The sequence below is a fragment of the Emydura macquarii genome, unplaced genomic scaffold (genome assembly GCF_026122565.2).
Source record: "Emydura macquarii macquarii isolate MOO-44397 ecotype Brisbane River unplaced genomic scaffold, CSIRO-AGI_Emac_v2 contig_3328, whole genome shotgun sequence".
Taxonomy (NCBI): Eukaryota; Metazoa; Chordata; order Testudines; family Chelidae; genus Emydura; species Emydura macquarii.
In genome coordinates this window covers 3,389,216-3,404,741 of record NW_027133465.1, presented here as the reverse complement: position 1 = coordinate 3,404,741, position 15,526 = coordinate 3,389,216, and the positions used below count along the sequence as shown (strand labels likewise).

The following is a 15,526-nucleotide window of genomic DNA, read 5'->3' as shown; positions in this document are numbered from 1 at the left end:
CTGTTTGTCGTTTTCACCAGCTAGGGAGACGTGGCTAGCAGATTGAAATGGAGCAGACACTTAGCCAGAGCCCTAAGCCTTGTACAGATTTTTTAAAAACCTGCACCAAAAATATCAGTTGAATGGACATCCACAAAATCATCCTAACTCACCCCAGATTAAGTTCTCCCCTTCAGTCCAGTTAATACCCTCTTCCAAACACGGATAAAATGCTCCCAACATCAATCCACTTAAGGGAAGCTGGGGAAAAGAAAGAGAGCCCTTGCAGCATCCCCTGAAAGTCAACAAACCCGAGTCCCGGAGTCTTCGGTGAAAACGCCCGGGTGCTATTTTAGGGCTTGATTGTGCCCCTCTGGGCCTGACCCTACACTTGGTAGAATTAATTGAGTCGGCAAATTACAACACCCCTGGCATTGGGTTAGTTGTGCTGCCCCATGCATTGGATAGGGCAAGCACCACGTCCCATCTGTGTGCCTAGACCCAAGGTCCACATAGCCCGCACAGGAGGTAGAGCTGAGGCATCTTACTCCCCCATGTGGGCCAAGTCTCTCTTCACAGATGTTTATAGATGGATAGATTTTAAGGCCAGAAGGGAGCATTAGATATAGTCTGACCTGCTGTATAGCACCTCAACTGTGCAACAAGCCAGAGCAGTCTCTGTTTGGAACATCAAACAGGTCCACGAGAAATAAAAGAGTATGGCTTTTTCTTTTCTATGGGGCTCCTGGGTTCCTCTGCCCAGAGGTAATTCCTGCACACTCAGAGGGATTTCCTCTAGTCCTCGCTCGGCATACGTTATCTAAGGCGCCTTTGGCTGACCGCATGTTCTCATGCCACGTGGCCTACCTGCAGCAAGGAGATGGACATCCGCACAGTTGGGCCAGATCCTCCACTGGTGTAAATAGAGCTGTGCTGATTTTCACCAGCTAACATGAATCCGAAAGCCTCATGGGCAAATCCTTGATGTCGTTTCCAGAAACAAATGATACTTCAGCTCTTCCCCTCTGCTTCCTCAGCCAGTAAATCTGAACATCATCCCTGCACCTTCCTCCCTCCTCCCCCCCCCCCAGGCTGTAGAGGAGGTTCCCGGTGACTTGGCTGGAGGGGAAAAGCTCTGTTATCCTTTCATTTCCTGAAACGGGTTTGTTGTGGTTCCACTCTCTTCCAGGGAGCAGAGACAAGGAAGCGCTCGCCAACGCTCAGCAGCCAGTTCAAGCGATCGCTGGAGCTGTTGATGAGAACCCTCAGTGGGTGCCAGCCCTTCTTCGTCCGCTGCATCAAACCCAACGAGTATAAGAAGCCCATGGTAAGCACTGGTTCTCCCTCTTTGCGGGGTATGTTTTGACTGTCCTTCCAGAGACAGCGTTTACACGTGGCCACAAGATGGGGAAAGCCCTGGACCCATTGAAGTTGATGGCAAAACTCCTGTTGAAGTCAATCTGTCTGTCTAGCAAGCTAACCTACAGTCCTGACTCGTGCCTGCAGCTCCACTGATGTCAATGGGAACTAGACCCATTGAAAAAGTTTTTGCAGGATCGGGTCCTTTCTTTGTAAAGCATCTTCTACAAAACTGTCCCCCAAAATGTTTTACAAAGTTAGGGCCTGATCCTGGGACCCCCTTCCTCGGATGTGTAATCCTCAGAGAGCCATTATGGAGCCTCTCCCCTTTATGAAATGCCGTATATATTTATAGAAATAGATATATTCTATACCCTATAGAAAATGATGGCCTTCTTATAGAACGTTTAAATTAAGCTGTAAAATTCTGGAGCAGGGTTACAATTCTCTGTTCATTTCTATGGGACGGTTTAAGAATTCTGCAGAAATCAATTCCTTCTGTATGTTTTTAGGTTGATTGCTTTAGAATCCGCCTTAATTTCTATAGAACCTTCGTAGCTTCATCCCTGTGAGAGCAGCATCTAGGAAGGTTGCATAGAAATTAAATAGCATTCTAAAGTAACCTATCTAAAAACCTACAAAAGGAGATCATTTCTATAGAACCTTTGCATGTGAGTCAGGCTTGCAGGATTGTGTCCATAAATAAAGAACAGATCGTTGAGATATTGAGAGGCACAGGTGACAGGTTAGGGATGTTTTCAGCTGTGATTTCCAAGGAGATGGAGAGGCCTGTTCCAGCTTTAATGTTTTCAATCCGATGAACATATAACATAAACTATTTACTTTGGCAGGTAGTTCAATGTGCATTTTCACCAAGCTGATTGCCCTAGCTGCCGTAAACCAAAGGAAATAATTACTCAGCTATTTTAAATTACTAATGTGTACTTAAACAATGACCTGTTTATTTGGGTTTGTTATCACTATTTAAAATTAATTAATATTTTGAGGACAAATTGCAGTTACTAAATGAAAAGAAAGAGAACACCCAGACATACCCCCGATAAAGTAAATCGTTTGGGGTCTGATGCTGCATTCTTTGCACACCCATAGCTCCCACTGAAGTCCCTGGGAATTTTGGGCATGCAAGGACTGGGAAGCATTGAGCACCTCCTGCTGTGTGTTGAGCATCCACAATTCTAGCACCTTGCGGGATTGGACCCTAACATTACTAGAAATCTCTATTGGTCGCTAATCCTTACTTATAGTTATGATACTTGAGAAGAGGCTCTTTTACGCATTCCTAATTTCAATTACTGTGTGTTACGGTTTGTCTGTGACTGGTGTCTTTGTAAGTTATATATACACTGGGCACAATTATGCTGTCTGTTACATCTCTTGTCCAAGTTTAGTAGCGATGGGCAGAATTTAACTCGGAATGTTACAAGGGCAAAATGGCACAGAAATTCTAAAGTTATAAACTTCGGTTTGCTAATTTTATCGATATGTTTGCAGTGAACTTGTACGTGTGGATCTGTTGATAGCCAAAAAAAGTATGGCCAGACAAATATTTTGATGGCTCTCTAGGAGCAGTTTGTTCTGTCCTGGTTTTGTTTAGTGTGCGAGTGTGAGAGTCAGAAAGAAAAAAAAAATTGCATGTTAACCTCAAAACATTATACTAGTATTCTTTTATCAGCGGACAGGAGCCCAAACCAAAACCACGTTTCCAAACTCCCCAGAACTTAGTGTGTGTTGAAAATCAGACCCTGGATCCCAATGCAAGTTTAGCAAATTGTTCCAAAACTCAGATCTGAACTCCCCTGAACTTTAGAATGATCTGGTTGGGGATTTTGTATCTATTTAACAGCTCTGTAAGGGCCAGATCTTTCAGCCCACAAATCAGTAGTCCCTACTCACACCAATAGCCACACTGGTGTCAGTGAAACTATTCATGAGAGTGAGGACTTCAAGCAAGATCAATCCAAAAGAGACAAACAACTTGGACAGTCAATACTAAGCTCTATGCTGCAGCTTTGTAAGATGTCTAATGTGATTTCAGACTAAAATGGGAGTGTTTATTTTTGGAATGAGTTTAAAAATACAAAACCAAAAAACAGATAATGGAACACCGGTTGTGAAAGAAAAACATTTTCTGCGAGTTAATTTTCTTGTTCCAGGATATAAAGGAAAGTGTGCTGATAATGATAGGAAATGGGATAGCAGGAAGTGAAAGGGCAGTGGAAAGTCCTGGTCATATGTTATTTTACATGATTTTAAAACATTTGTCCGTAACCTTTTGGAATGTTTTGCTTCCCCGTGAAACTTACCTTTGGAAAAGGATTTTCTTTTCACCCAAGTGTGTCTGAGAGAATTCTCTTGCTCCCGCACCGTTGTTTCTGAACAGTTGTGTGTTGTTGTAATTAGTTTGAAATGTAATTAATGAGCAGATTGGGGGAGGAAAGAAAAGCATATCTATAAATTGGCAGCAGTCTGTATAACGTAGGAGCTCACTTAATGCCCTGATTTGGGAAGGTACGTAGGCACATGCATAGCTTTAAGCACGTGAGTAGCCCCGTTGACTTCCAGGGGACAGGTTTTGTGCTCAGCATTATGCACACAAGTAAGTAAGTACCTTCCTGAATCAGGATGTAACAGGGTGGTCTGCCCCAGTGGCCATCAGCCTTGTTCAGTTAGCAGACCCAGCTGGGCAGGGGTCAGATGATGCCTTTCAAGGGCTGACAGAGCTCAGTTAGAGGGGGAGTTTTAGGGAGGGAGGAAGGATGAAGGCATCGGGGCCTCTGCAGCTTGTGCTGGTCAGGGGAAGTGCCTTGTTTTTTGTTACTTTGTGAGCTGATTTGAATTAATAAACTGCATCTCTGGCGAGGAAACTAGGAACGGAGCACGTGTGCCACTCACACTCAACACCTTCGTTTTGTAACACATGTACCAAGATAGACTTTTAGCCCCATCCACCTTTCATAGTGACCTCTGCTACTTGGCAGGTGACCTGAGTCCTCTCCTTAGGAACATTCTGCTCACGGCCCTGGACTTGGGGTACTAGTTCTGCACTTGCGAGACCTATGTTCAGTTCCCTGCTCCGCCACAAACGGTCTGTGTGATCTTGGGCCAGTCATTTGCCTTCTCTATGCCTCAATTCCCTCATCCTGTCAAATGGCACTTTTCTACCTCCCACGGGTGTTATAGATAAAGACATGAAAGCCGGAGATGCCCAGAGACTATGGGGATGGGGGCCATAGTTATGCCAAATATAGATCTAAGGTATCTGTAAAACTCCAAATATGCTGTCAGGATTTAATTGTATATCTCTTCTTGTTGTTCATTAACAAGAATGGCCCCAAACAGTCTGAACTCCATGTGGTCATTATCCCTAACGCAGACCAGCACCACAGCCCGGCAAGCTACCCCGTTTTCCAAAGCAGTTTGGTTTTCTGCTGCCAGGGAAGGAATTTAGCAGAATGCTAACACACAGCCTTTTCTTGCCCTATGCCCTTTCAGTTCCTTCCAGCATACTGTGGATTGTTTCCTGATCCCGTTGTGCCAGTGGGAATTAAACAAAGGGATGGAGACCGACCTGCTCAGCACCTCGCAGGATTAAGCCTGCAATCCTTAAAGTCTCCATGGAGCAGATGCTCTGTTTGTTTCCTGCCACTTCATATCGACAAGGCTTCGGATTGTCCCCCCGCATTCAGGCTGGCCTTGACTGGACGGCCAGTCCACAGGCCAGCGAGGTTTGAAACCAGACCCAAAAAGAGCCCCTGCTTTTCCCCCTCCCTAGCTGTTCGATCGGGAGCTGTGCGTTCGCCAGCTGAGGTACTCGGGGATGATGGAAACAATCCGGATCCGCAGGGCCGGCTATCCCATCCGCTACAGCTTCGTGGAGTTTGTGGACAGGTATCGGGTCCTCATGCCCGGGGTCAAGCCGGCGTACAAGCAGGTACAGATCTAAGCAGTGGCTTGGATTTTTATCAAAAAAATATCATGCTAACAGCCTGGAGAAAGTCAAGAGGAAGGCAGGCCCAGTGGTTAAAGCGCTAGCCAGAGACCTGGGTTCAGTTCCCTGCCCTGCCACAGACTTCCTGGGTGACCTTGGGCAAGTTGCTTAGGACCAGATTTTCAGAGGTATGTAGGTGCTTAATTCCTGTTGATTTCAATGGGAGTTGGGCACCGAAGTAGCTTTAAAAATCCGGCTCTTCATCTCAGGGCCTCACTTCTCCAATTGTAAAATGGGGATAATACTGCAAGGCGCTCAGTTACTATGATAAGGGGGGCCATATGAGTACTGGAGATTGATGACCCCTTGTTCGGAGGAGGCCTCTGCGAGACTAGCATGCTCTTGTGATTCTGCTGAGATCAAAAGCCCCAGTAAATGTTAAAATACCTGGATGAGCCCGTACTGCCTCCCACAAGGGTGCAATGGGGGGTGGGGGGAAAGATTTGCAGGGACCGGAGGGAGCCCACAGAGGGATGGCTGGGAAGCACATCTGGTGGTACGAGCCGGACAAGAGATGGGGCCTTTCTGGGCCTGGTTGGCCCCTCACGTGCCAGGGATGGCTGTGCTGGGGAAGCGCTGGCTGCATCGATTGAACAGGTATAGCAAGGAGCACCCCTCCCTATACTGCCCCCAGGCCTCAGTCGGTGTTACTTCCCCTCACAGCCGTGGGGCCTCCGATAGCCACAGTGCAGCCCAGGGACTGGAATGGGATTAGACTGAATCTTCCCCTTCATTCAGTGCGTCTACGGCAGCCAGGAGAGGGAAGCGGCAAAGAAGGAGCGGCCTCATTAACGTCACTCAGATTACACCAGCGTACAACCGGTGGGAGGGAGATCAGAATCCGGCCCCATGCTTATGGCTGGCAGTGGGCAGCTGTTGTTCGTGTGGGGCGTACGGCTGCTAAACCCCCCTGACCCATTTCTCCAAGGGCGACCTGCGTGGAACGTGCCAGCGAATTGCTGAAGCAGTGCTGGGGAAAGATGACGACTGGCAGATTGGCAAAACGAAGATTTTCCTGAAGGTAAGACGCTCTCTGGCTGCCGCTGCGCTGAGGCGCCGGCCGGCGGCTTTGAAGGACCCCAGCGCCCATCCCAATAACAGGTTCCATCACTATAACGCCTCCCCGGCCGTAAGCCAGGTGTCTGGCCTGCTTTGGTGGGGAGTGGAGACCGGGCAAGGCGATGGTGTTGGATCCAGATTGGGCGGGGGAAATCCTGGCGCTCTGCCGGCACGGAGCCTGGCCGGGATGTGCCCAAGCGCACAGCGCTGCTCACATCCTGAGGGCGTGGGCCTCTCCTCCGCGGGAATGGAGGGGCTGCTTTGGGGCTGCCCAGCCACATCCCCAGCAGCAGAGGCAATGACTCCACTGCCAGACGGGGCACTGAGGAGCGGTTTCAGGGTGTAGGCAGTGCCCCCCCCCCCGAGATCCCTGCAGAGGTGGGGTGAGGGGAAGCTCCCTGCCTGACTGACACAGCGAGTTGAGCTGTTGAGTTGCTCCCTTTACTCCTCCCGCCACCCCTACGCCGGGGCGGGCTGACGGCTTCCGAAAGCTCCATGAGCCAGGACAGGGCCCCACTGGGCCAAAGCTCCCACTCTCCTCCCAGGCAGGAGAGGGTGGGGGAGCAGCACAGAGCCCTTGTGATCCCTTCGCCACCTGTGGACATTTTCCAAGGCTCTTCCCGAGGCCCTTATCATCAGGCTCTGCCGGACAGCTGGCTACGTTGGTCCCCAGGGCTGCAATCACCCCTGTGGCATCTATGGGGGGACAGGGGAAGATCAGGATCAGCAGAGACCCAGTGGGAGCACCCCAGCACCCTGCCATGGAGTGGGTGATCAGCAGCTCTGTGCCCCTCGGGATCGGTGAGGCAAGGGCAGCATCCTGTTCTGCCGGCCCTACCCACGTGTGTTTGTTTTTACCATCCCGTCTCTAAGCCCCTCCTGGAGAACACGGCAGAGCTGTCACGGAGCACACTCGGGGGCGGATGGGTTTTCTCGAGTATTTCTCAGATCTAATCTTGTTCACTTATTTTTAAACACCCCCCTCCCTCCCCCTCCGGCCCATCTATTTCTTAGAAACTGCTCCTGACATCCCAGTAGCTTTCCTTTCCCGAGAGCATTTATCAGCACCTCACAGCTGCCACGGCAGGAAATAGGGAAATGAACAGGTTCTGAAGGGCAGTGCACAGTCGGGTAAAACAGGAAGCATGCAAAGTTGTATCTACGCCCCCAGCCCAGCAGGCCTCCTCATGCAGCAGCCAGGAAAAAAACGAGCACAGAAATCCATTTGGACAATAGAGAAAGAAGGCTAGAATCATGTGACCTGAGTGACTTCCACAAAAGCAGGGAAACTCAGCGGGAAGGGGAGACGTTTTTGTCCTCAGCCCTCCTTACTGCGTTCAGGTTCTGCAGCTCCCCTGCTTTACTGGAGGAGGGAATGATGTCTAGTGGTTGGAGCAGTGGACCAAGAATCAGGATGCCTGGCGTTTACTCCCAGCTTTGCCCCAGTCTTCTCCAGTGCCCTGCCCCATGTGTAGTCATTTGTATCTGCGCAAAGTGGGTGGGAAACACTACCAAATCAGGAGCATGGTTAAAGAAAAGCCCCTTCAGCTGACAGCTGGTAGGGTAGTGAGCCGAACATCAGAGGGCGACATAATTCACTCACGCACTGTTACTAAGCCTTGCAGCCCCGCAATGCGTGCGGCCTTTGGGATGAAGGGGTGATGCTCAGTGGTGACTCCTTCTGGCATATTTAGAAGTGGCTCTGATGAGCTGGAAAGATTCCAGTCTAGTGGCTTTGCTGGAGAACCCCAAATGTAGTGTGGTTGTAAAGTGGGACATCCTTAGATTTGACAGCGATAGCAAGGTCCTCTCCGAAGAAGAGCTTTATGCCATACCTCCATTCCCGTCCCGGGATGGCCAGTGGTCACAGGGGTAACTGTTGTGGTGGTTCATTTCCCAGGATCACCACGATATGCTGCTGGAAATTGAGAGGGACAAGGCCATCACAGACAAGGTCATCCTCATCCAGAAGGTGGTTCGTGGGTTTAAAGACAGGTATTATATGCCAAGGCAATGCCGGGTGAATACAGGGGGATCTATTAGTGTGACTATCTAGCACACCGCGCTCTGATCCGTGACACTCGCAGTGTCCTCTCTGCCTTGGGTACCACTAGCTTACTCTGCCGGTTCACAGTGTGTCTGGCCGATTGCTTTAGCTAACCGTGCTCTCGCCTGCACGGGGAGGGATGAAGCCCCCCGATGTTGACATTATGATATAACCGGTGTTGGAGCTGCTCAGAGCATGACAGAAATTATTAACATATATTTTCAGGTGGCCAAAATACAGAACTATCGGAGTAAGGAATTCTGTCCACACTCCGTTCTGTACTCAGCAGAGGCACTCTTCCGCAGCCATCTTTATTGATACTAGCAGACTATTCAAAATTACCTGCGGCGCCAGATCTTGGTCCCATTTAAATCAATGGCGAAATTCCAGTCCAGGTGGCCCTGGAAGACTAAGGTGGTGATATTCCGCCTTCTGGCAGCAAAAAAGCAATAATACATTACAGTGCCACTCATCCCAAGATGCTTTGCAGCTCTTCCCACTGAACACCAGTCACCGCAGAGATGGGAGGAAGGAAGCCAACCCATGCAAAGCACACTGCATAGCATGTATGCATAGCAGTGTGGGGTCAAGGGAAAATTATGGCCCAGGACACCAGGACATACTCCTGTCCTTAGAGAAGCAGTGTTGTGTATTGTTCAAAGCAGGGGACTAGCAATGAGGGCTTCTGTCCTCTGGCCCTGACTCTGCCACTGATTTGCCATGTGAGACTGGGCTAGATCCACACATGGTGTCAATGGTGGTATGTCCATTGATGTCAATGGAGCTGTGCTGATTTAAACCAGCTGCAGATCTGTCCCACGGTCCTTATTGTGAAGAGGTTAAAATCTAAGACTAGAGGAAAGGGAGTGAGGAAGATTTGAAATGCACGGGATGGAGGGGAGGAGGGGAGGACGAGGTGTAAGCCAAAAGAGCAGGGGCTGAGGTGTCCCCGAGCAGTTCAGGGCAGGACCATTGATCATCTAGCACTTTGCATTGGATCAGCACATCTGGACTGGTCTTCCCATTTCTGTGTTGTTTTGGATGAAGCTCAGAGGATGGGCAGAGAGGAGCGTGATAGCACCGCTATAATCCCTCGGCTTCCTCCTGCGTGGGAAAGGAAGGCTGGGGGTGGGCTGGCATTATCAGGCAGACGACTAAGCTCAAAGGGGTGGAGGTGGCCCTAACAGCCATCCTTACAGTCTGTGAAGAGTGAGGCTCGCTTTCCTTGTGGGCCAAGGTGATGGTAATCCACAGCAGAACAGCACGAGTGTTTGCAATGTCTTTCCAGGTCCAATTTCCTGAAAGTGCGGCATTCAGCCCTGCTGATTCAGAGATACTGGCGGGGACACAACTGCAGAAAGAACTACGGTGCTGTAAGTGTTGCTGATTATCCTTTACGCTCTTTGCCGCTGTGGGCTCGTTGGCTAGGATCCAGATACTCGTTTCCTTTTCGGGCCAGTTAAACTATCCCCAGTGGGAAAGATCAGAAAGGAGAGAGCGGGCTGGTGTGTTGGGAGGGAAGAGGAGAAGCTATGCTCCCGTTACCCTGAATAAAGGGAGCGACAGTCTCTTTGGTTCCCCTCCTCACACCTTTGTCATGAGTTGGGCACGTCTTACAGCAGGGGGTCTCCTGTGGCCCATAAGATCTTATATTATTTCTCAGGCGGCTGCAAACTCAGAGACCATGTTAGAGCAGGTGGAAGTGGTGTAGCTCTGTCCTTGGAAATGCACCTGATCTTCGACTTTCTGGCAGCTGCAGCCATGTTTTGCTGACAGAAGCCCCCCCCCCCCACTCCACAACCCCATATCCAAATTGCACAGGTGGGGCTGACAACGTAAGGGATCCTGGGTATTTACACATGGCCCGCATGGCATCCCCATGCATGGCAGATTCCAGACCTCGATAGGGAGGGTGGGGACAGAAGAAAAGATCGCGGCCGGTATGGTACAGGACTCTCTTCTGCCCCCTGTACCCGACCCTGCGGAAGACCTGCAGAGGACGCTCCATGATGTTTGGCCTGCAGAAGTGCGCAGGGGACAGGCTGAGGAAGGGTAGGGTTCAGGGCCAGGGGGATGGCTGTGCTCTGCAGTATCATCCCCCAAGCAACCCAGCATAAGCAATCCCTGACTGAATCAACGTAAGTGCCCCCACCCATGACATGGAAGCCCTTGGGGGAGACGTAATGGTAATAACCATGACAGGAGGCAGGTCAAGATGCTGGGCCTCTTGTGTCTGGCCCTTGCTACCCGTGACTGCCCTGAGATCTGCATAGATCTGGGGGATCTTGAGAACCAAACCTCTCAGGGGAAGCACGCGGAGCAGACACTGCGTGAGAAGCATTAGGGATCATTGGGCCCCTAAAGGCTAAGATCTGGAGCCCATGGAAATCAATGGGGAAATTCCCATTGACTAAGTGAGTTTAGGATCAGGCCCCAGACCCAGAAGCCCTTTGTTTCTCTGCCCTCTCACACTTTGCGTGTCGCTAATTTCAGCAGGTTTATATTTCCAGCTGCGAGAAAGCAGATGAGTGAGGAGAATCTGAACATGGCCCAGGAGACCCTCAGCAGCCGAGTTTCTTAATCCTGTTTCCTTTGCAGATGAGGGTGGGGTTCCTGAGGCTCCAGGCCCTCTACCGTTCCCGCAAACTCCACACACAGTACCACATGGCTCGCAGACGGATCATCGAGTTCCAGGCAAGATGCCGGGGCTACCTGGTACGCAGGGCCTTCCGCCATCGTCTTTGGGCTGTCTTCACTGTCCAGGCTTATGCACGGGGCATGATTGCACGAAGGCTGTATAAGCGCCTTAAGGGAGAAGTAAGTACCGTGCTGTTTGCTAGCACATGTGATGGATAAAAACAGCAGCAGGTTAACGAGGCCAACGAGGCTGGCTTCCCCAGAGCATAATAGTCTGTATAGCATCCGTCCCACAGCCTTTTTCTAGCTGTCAGTGTCTCTCTGTCTATAGGTACGTCTACACTAGAGTCTTTTAACCTGGAGTTAATTGATTGTCAGTGAACTTGAGTCAGTTAACACCTTTGTAAAGGCTAGTGTGGGAATTCCCCAAATGTTTGTTCCAGGATAGAAATGTCTGTGGTTCTCTACGGGTCAGCTCCCTAAATATCTAACACTTGTGGTATGTAGAGAGAGGCAGATCCCTGTAGTACATATCACTAGCTCTGCGTAAGGGAGTGCAAAACACAAATTCTTTCTCCAAGCTCTTGACAGAATGAAATAAAAATCAGAAAGCACATTGTAAAAGCTGGTAGCGGCTCTCTGGCTAGACGTGAAAATGAGGAAGCAACGAGAAAGCTGGTGGCACGTTTCTGGCTAGAAACTGACTCCCACTGTGTTTGTGTTCCTCGAGGTATACCCAGGGACAGAGTTGTGTTTGTGTCTGTACTGCGTGCTCCTATGATCTGGCTGTTAGCAGGGCAAAAGCGCTAAATTCCTTTTTAAAAGACCACTTGTGTTTTTGTTTCCCAGTATCATCGCCGTCTGGAAGCAGAGAAGCTTCGTCTGGCAGAGGAGGAACGGCTCCGAAAGGAGATGAGCGCCAAGAAAGCCAAAGAGGAAGCAGAAAAGAAACACCAAGTACGTCGTGGCTTCTCTTTTTCTTGGTTTCTCTTTTTATTTCAAGGGCCTGATTCTATTCCTGCTGAAAAATAAAATCAACTGAAGGCAGCATCTCAACAAATAGTCTAATGAATTGCTGCCCTGTTGTATTGTTTGTATTTGATTCCTTAAAACCCTCCCTATTTTAACTCGAATGGAGCCAGCACCGATTTTCCAATCTTCCACACCAGAATGCCACAGATTATGATTGTTCTTTTTTGTATTACAGTACTGCATAAAGGACCGCAACTGAAACAGGAACATTGTCACTGTGCTAGGTGCTGTATGCACATACAGTAAAAGTCCTGCGCCTTACACTCTAAATAGACAAAAGAAGGGAAAAAGGAGCATTGTTTTGCCCCCTTTTCAGGTGGAGAACTGAGGCACAGATTTAAGTGCATTGTCCAAGGTCACACAGGGAGTCAGTGGCAGAGCTGGGAATTTATCCCACATCTTCTGAGTCTTAGTCTGGTGCCTTGACCACAAAACCGTCCTTCCTTTCTAAAGCCAAGGGGCCATGCTGCAGAATTTAGGTCCAGATTGCCAGAGAGTGCACTCTAGTCAGTGTAACGGCTCTCTTCCAGGTACGCCTTGCCCAGCTGGCCCGGGAAGATGCTGAGAGAGCAGTGAAAGAAAAGGAGGAAGCCCGTCGGAAGAAAGAACTCTTAGACAAAATGGAGAAGGCCCGAAATGAGCCAGTGAACGACTCCGACATGGTGGACAAAATGTTTGGATTTCTAGGGACCACGTCGTCTCTGCCAGGCCAGGAAGGGCAGGCACCCAATGGCTTTGAGGTACTGCACAGAGGATGGAGGATGTTGCTCAGAGTAACATATTGGGACAGTCTGAGACCCATCCCTTCTTGGTTCTGCCTCGTCACCCTATTGCCGTAGTAGTCAGCTCTTGGAGTGCTCAACGTCACTCTTTTTCCAGATGTTCACACTCGCTGCTTCTGCTGCTGCCTTTGGGAGTCTGTCCCCCACGGGAATTCTCCTCAGCATGAAGAAGTAAGAAGTATCTCCAGACCTCACGTAGGCCCCATCCGAGATTTCAAGGGGAATTGGATTGAGTTCTTTGTGCCTGTTTTTGTCCTGGGAGCTGATCCTGGCCCTATTGAAATCAGTGGCAGAACCGGAAGCTAGACCAGGTGCAGGGTGAGAGAGCTTTTAATGAAACCAAACCTAACCAAGTGTGTATCTTTTCCTCCCTCTCCAGGACCTCGAGCGAGCCCAAAAGGAGCTAGAGGAGGAGGATTTAGACGCAGCTTTACCCCTCCCTGAGGAAGAGGAGGAAGACCTCTTGGAGTACAAATTTGCAAAATTTGCAGCCACCTACTTCCAGGGCACGACGACACACACGTACATCCGCCGGCCTCTTAAGCAGCCCCTTCTGTACCATGAGGATGAAGGAGACCAGTTGGTGAGACAGGAAATAATCAGTAAATGTCCTGGTCCTGAGGAATGGGGCTGGATGGTTATGGAAGGGTTGGTAACAGGCTACAAAGCCCTTCGTTTCTGGGACATCAGTTTGGATCCATCCCAGTAGAATGCATTGATCTGAAGATAGTTCAGGAACAAAGTCCTTATCTGCTGTCAGATGTCCTGTGTGTGGCGTTCATTGAGGGCTTCTGTTCCTATTGGACAAGTAGCCACCAGCCTTTTTACAATGGTCATGTGGTACGCTGTCAGGAAATTTCATTTGTGACGTGCTTGACTTTAGGAGATCAACCAGCCCAGGCCAGTGCTAAAACAATTCCCCGCCCAGCGTTCTGCACAGGAATCTAGTACTAGTGAAGCATGCTAGATTTAGAGCCGGGGAGGCAGATGGTTTCTAGGAAGCCCCCAGACAGGTATAAATCTACAGCAGCAGCACAGTCTGCCCCTCACGGTCTCACCCATGTGCCTCAAGATGGGAAGTCAGTCCACATGCTTAGTCAGTCCTTGATGTCTGTGCTGAGGCTCTCTGTAAAGATGTCCACTGTGCTTGTGCTGACCAGTCTGTTAGGAATTGGACCGAGATCCAAGGTGTGCACAAGAATGGGATAGGAGAATTGTGTCCACACTCCTGAACGACCCTGCACTGTGTAAAAGGACAGATTGTGCTCTAATCCCTGTTCGGTATTATTCAAGTGGCCTTTCTATTCATGCATCTGAGAAACGATTGGACAGGAAAACTCAACTTAGTAGGAAACCCTTTGCTGATCGTAACACAAAGTCTGATTGTTTTTTGGGGGGTGGTGGGGCAAGGACAGGGACTGAATTTGTTTTTGATGATCTAATTTGGGATGTTTCTCCTTTATGCTCCTGGAGAACATCTCATGTTTCACAGGTTCATTCATAGAGTCATAGAATTTAAGGCCAGAAGGGACCCTTAGATCATCTAGTCTGACCCCCTGTATAGCATGGGCCATTACTTTTCCCCCAGTTACTCCGGCATTGAGTCTAGTCATTTGTGTGTGACTACACCATATCTTCCAGCATATCTTCACCTTCAACTTCAATGAGAGGTGTGTCCTATATTTTCCAGATTGCGGTCCATCTTGCACAATTTTAGTTTATTTTGCATTTACAGTACACATTGCAATGAACTAGTCATTTTACACTGTATACACACCACTGCCCTCTCCTGGACTGATTCAGAACCACTCAACTGTTTGTCATAGACCCTGAACTGCTAACAGCCAAAGAAGATTCTCCTTTAACTCAAGTAGCAGGGGCCTATGCTTTTGGAGTAGAGGATCTGACTATTACCCATGCTGTCAAGAAGTGTTTAGGGGTGGGGTGTGTCCAGTCACGAGTGGCCATGGCGTTATTACAGGCAGTATAATACATGCCATTAATCATATTAACCCAGACCAAGCCAAGAACGCTAGTAAGTCACACCTTTATTGCAAACAGGCAGCACTTGCGGTGTGGATCACTATTCTTCGTTTCATGGGAGACCTTCCTGAGCCGAAATACCATACAGCTATGAGTGATGGCAGCGAGAAGATTCCAGTGATGACCAAAATCTATGAGACGCTAGGAAAAAAGACCTATAAAAAAGAGCTGCAGGCTCTGCAGGGGGAAGGAGAGGTGAGCATGCTCTTTCCTTTAGAGTTACCCCTACAGAAGAACCAATATGCTTGATGTGCAGTTCATTAAAGTAGAAATTGATCTGGTTGGAAACTAACTGTTGATGGGATTGACTGAGGCTAATAGTTTTGTAGGTTTCATCTGCAGCTAAGCCAGCTAGGAGAAAACAACAAGGTTGTACTGTCAACCCTCGCGTTCAAAAGTATAAATTCCGTTCCACCTAGATTCTTACGCCGCCCTTGTCACCATAATATTCTACTGATGCAAAGCACTGTATCAGAACGAGGTATGGTTACGATTAATCGTGCGTGAAGCAACGGGGTTCACATCTGTCATGTGTAGTTCATCTCTCTCTCATCCTCCCCCTCGGGGGAGAACTGTGTG

The 15,526-nt window shown here is 49.2% G+C and overlaps 1 protein-coding gene across 1 annotated transcript in view; it reads left to right on the top strand.

The window, feature by feature from the left end:
- The window catches only part of MYO7A (myosin VIIA), a 106,773-nt gene that overhangs the window by 47,795 nt on the left and 43,452 nt on the right, over window positions 1-15,526 (top strand). Inside the window, 10 exon segments of the mRNA XM_067533304.1 lie at window positions 1,169-1,306; window positions 5,132-5,290; window positions 6,276-6,368; window positions 8,307-8,401; window positions 9,742-9,826; window positions 11,052-11,270; window positions 11,940-12,047; window positions 12,653-12,862; window positions 13,284-13,487; window positions 14,966-15,142. Of these exon segments, the coding sequence (XP_067389405.1) occupies window positions 1,169-1,306; window positions 5,132-5,290; window positions 6,276-6,368; window positions 8,307-8,401; window positions 9,742-9,826; window positions 11,052-11,270; window positions 11,940-12,047; window positions 12,653-12,862; window positions 13,284-13,487; window positions 14,966-15,142 (1,488 nt within the window).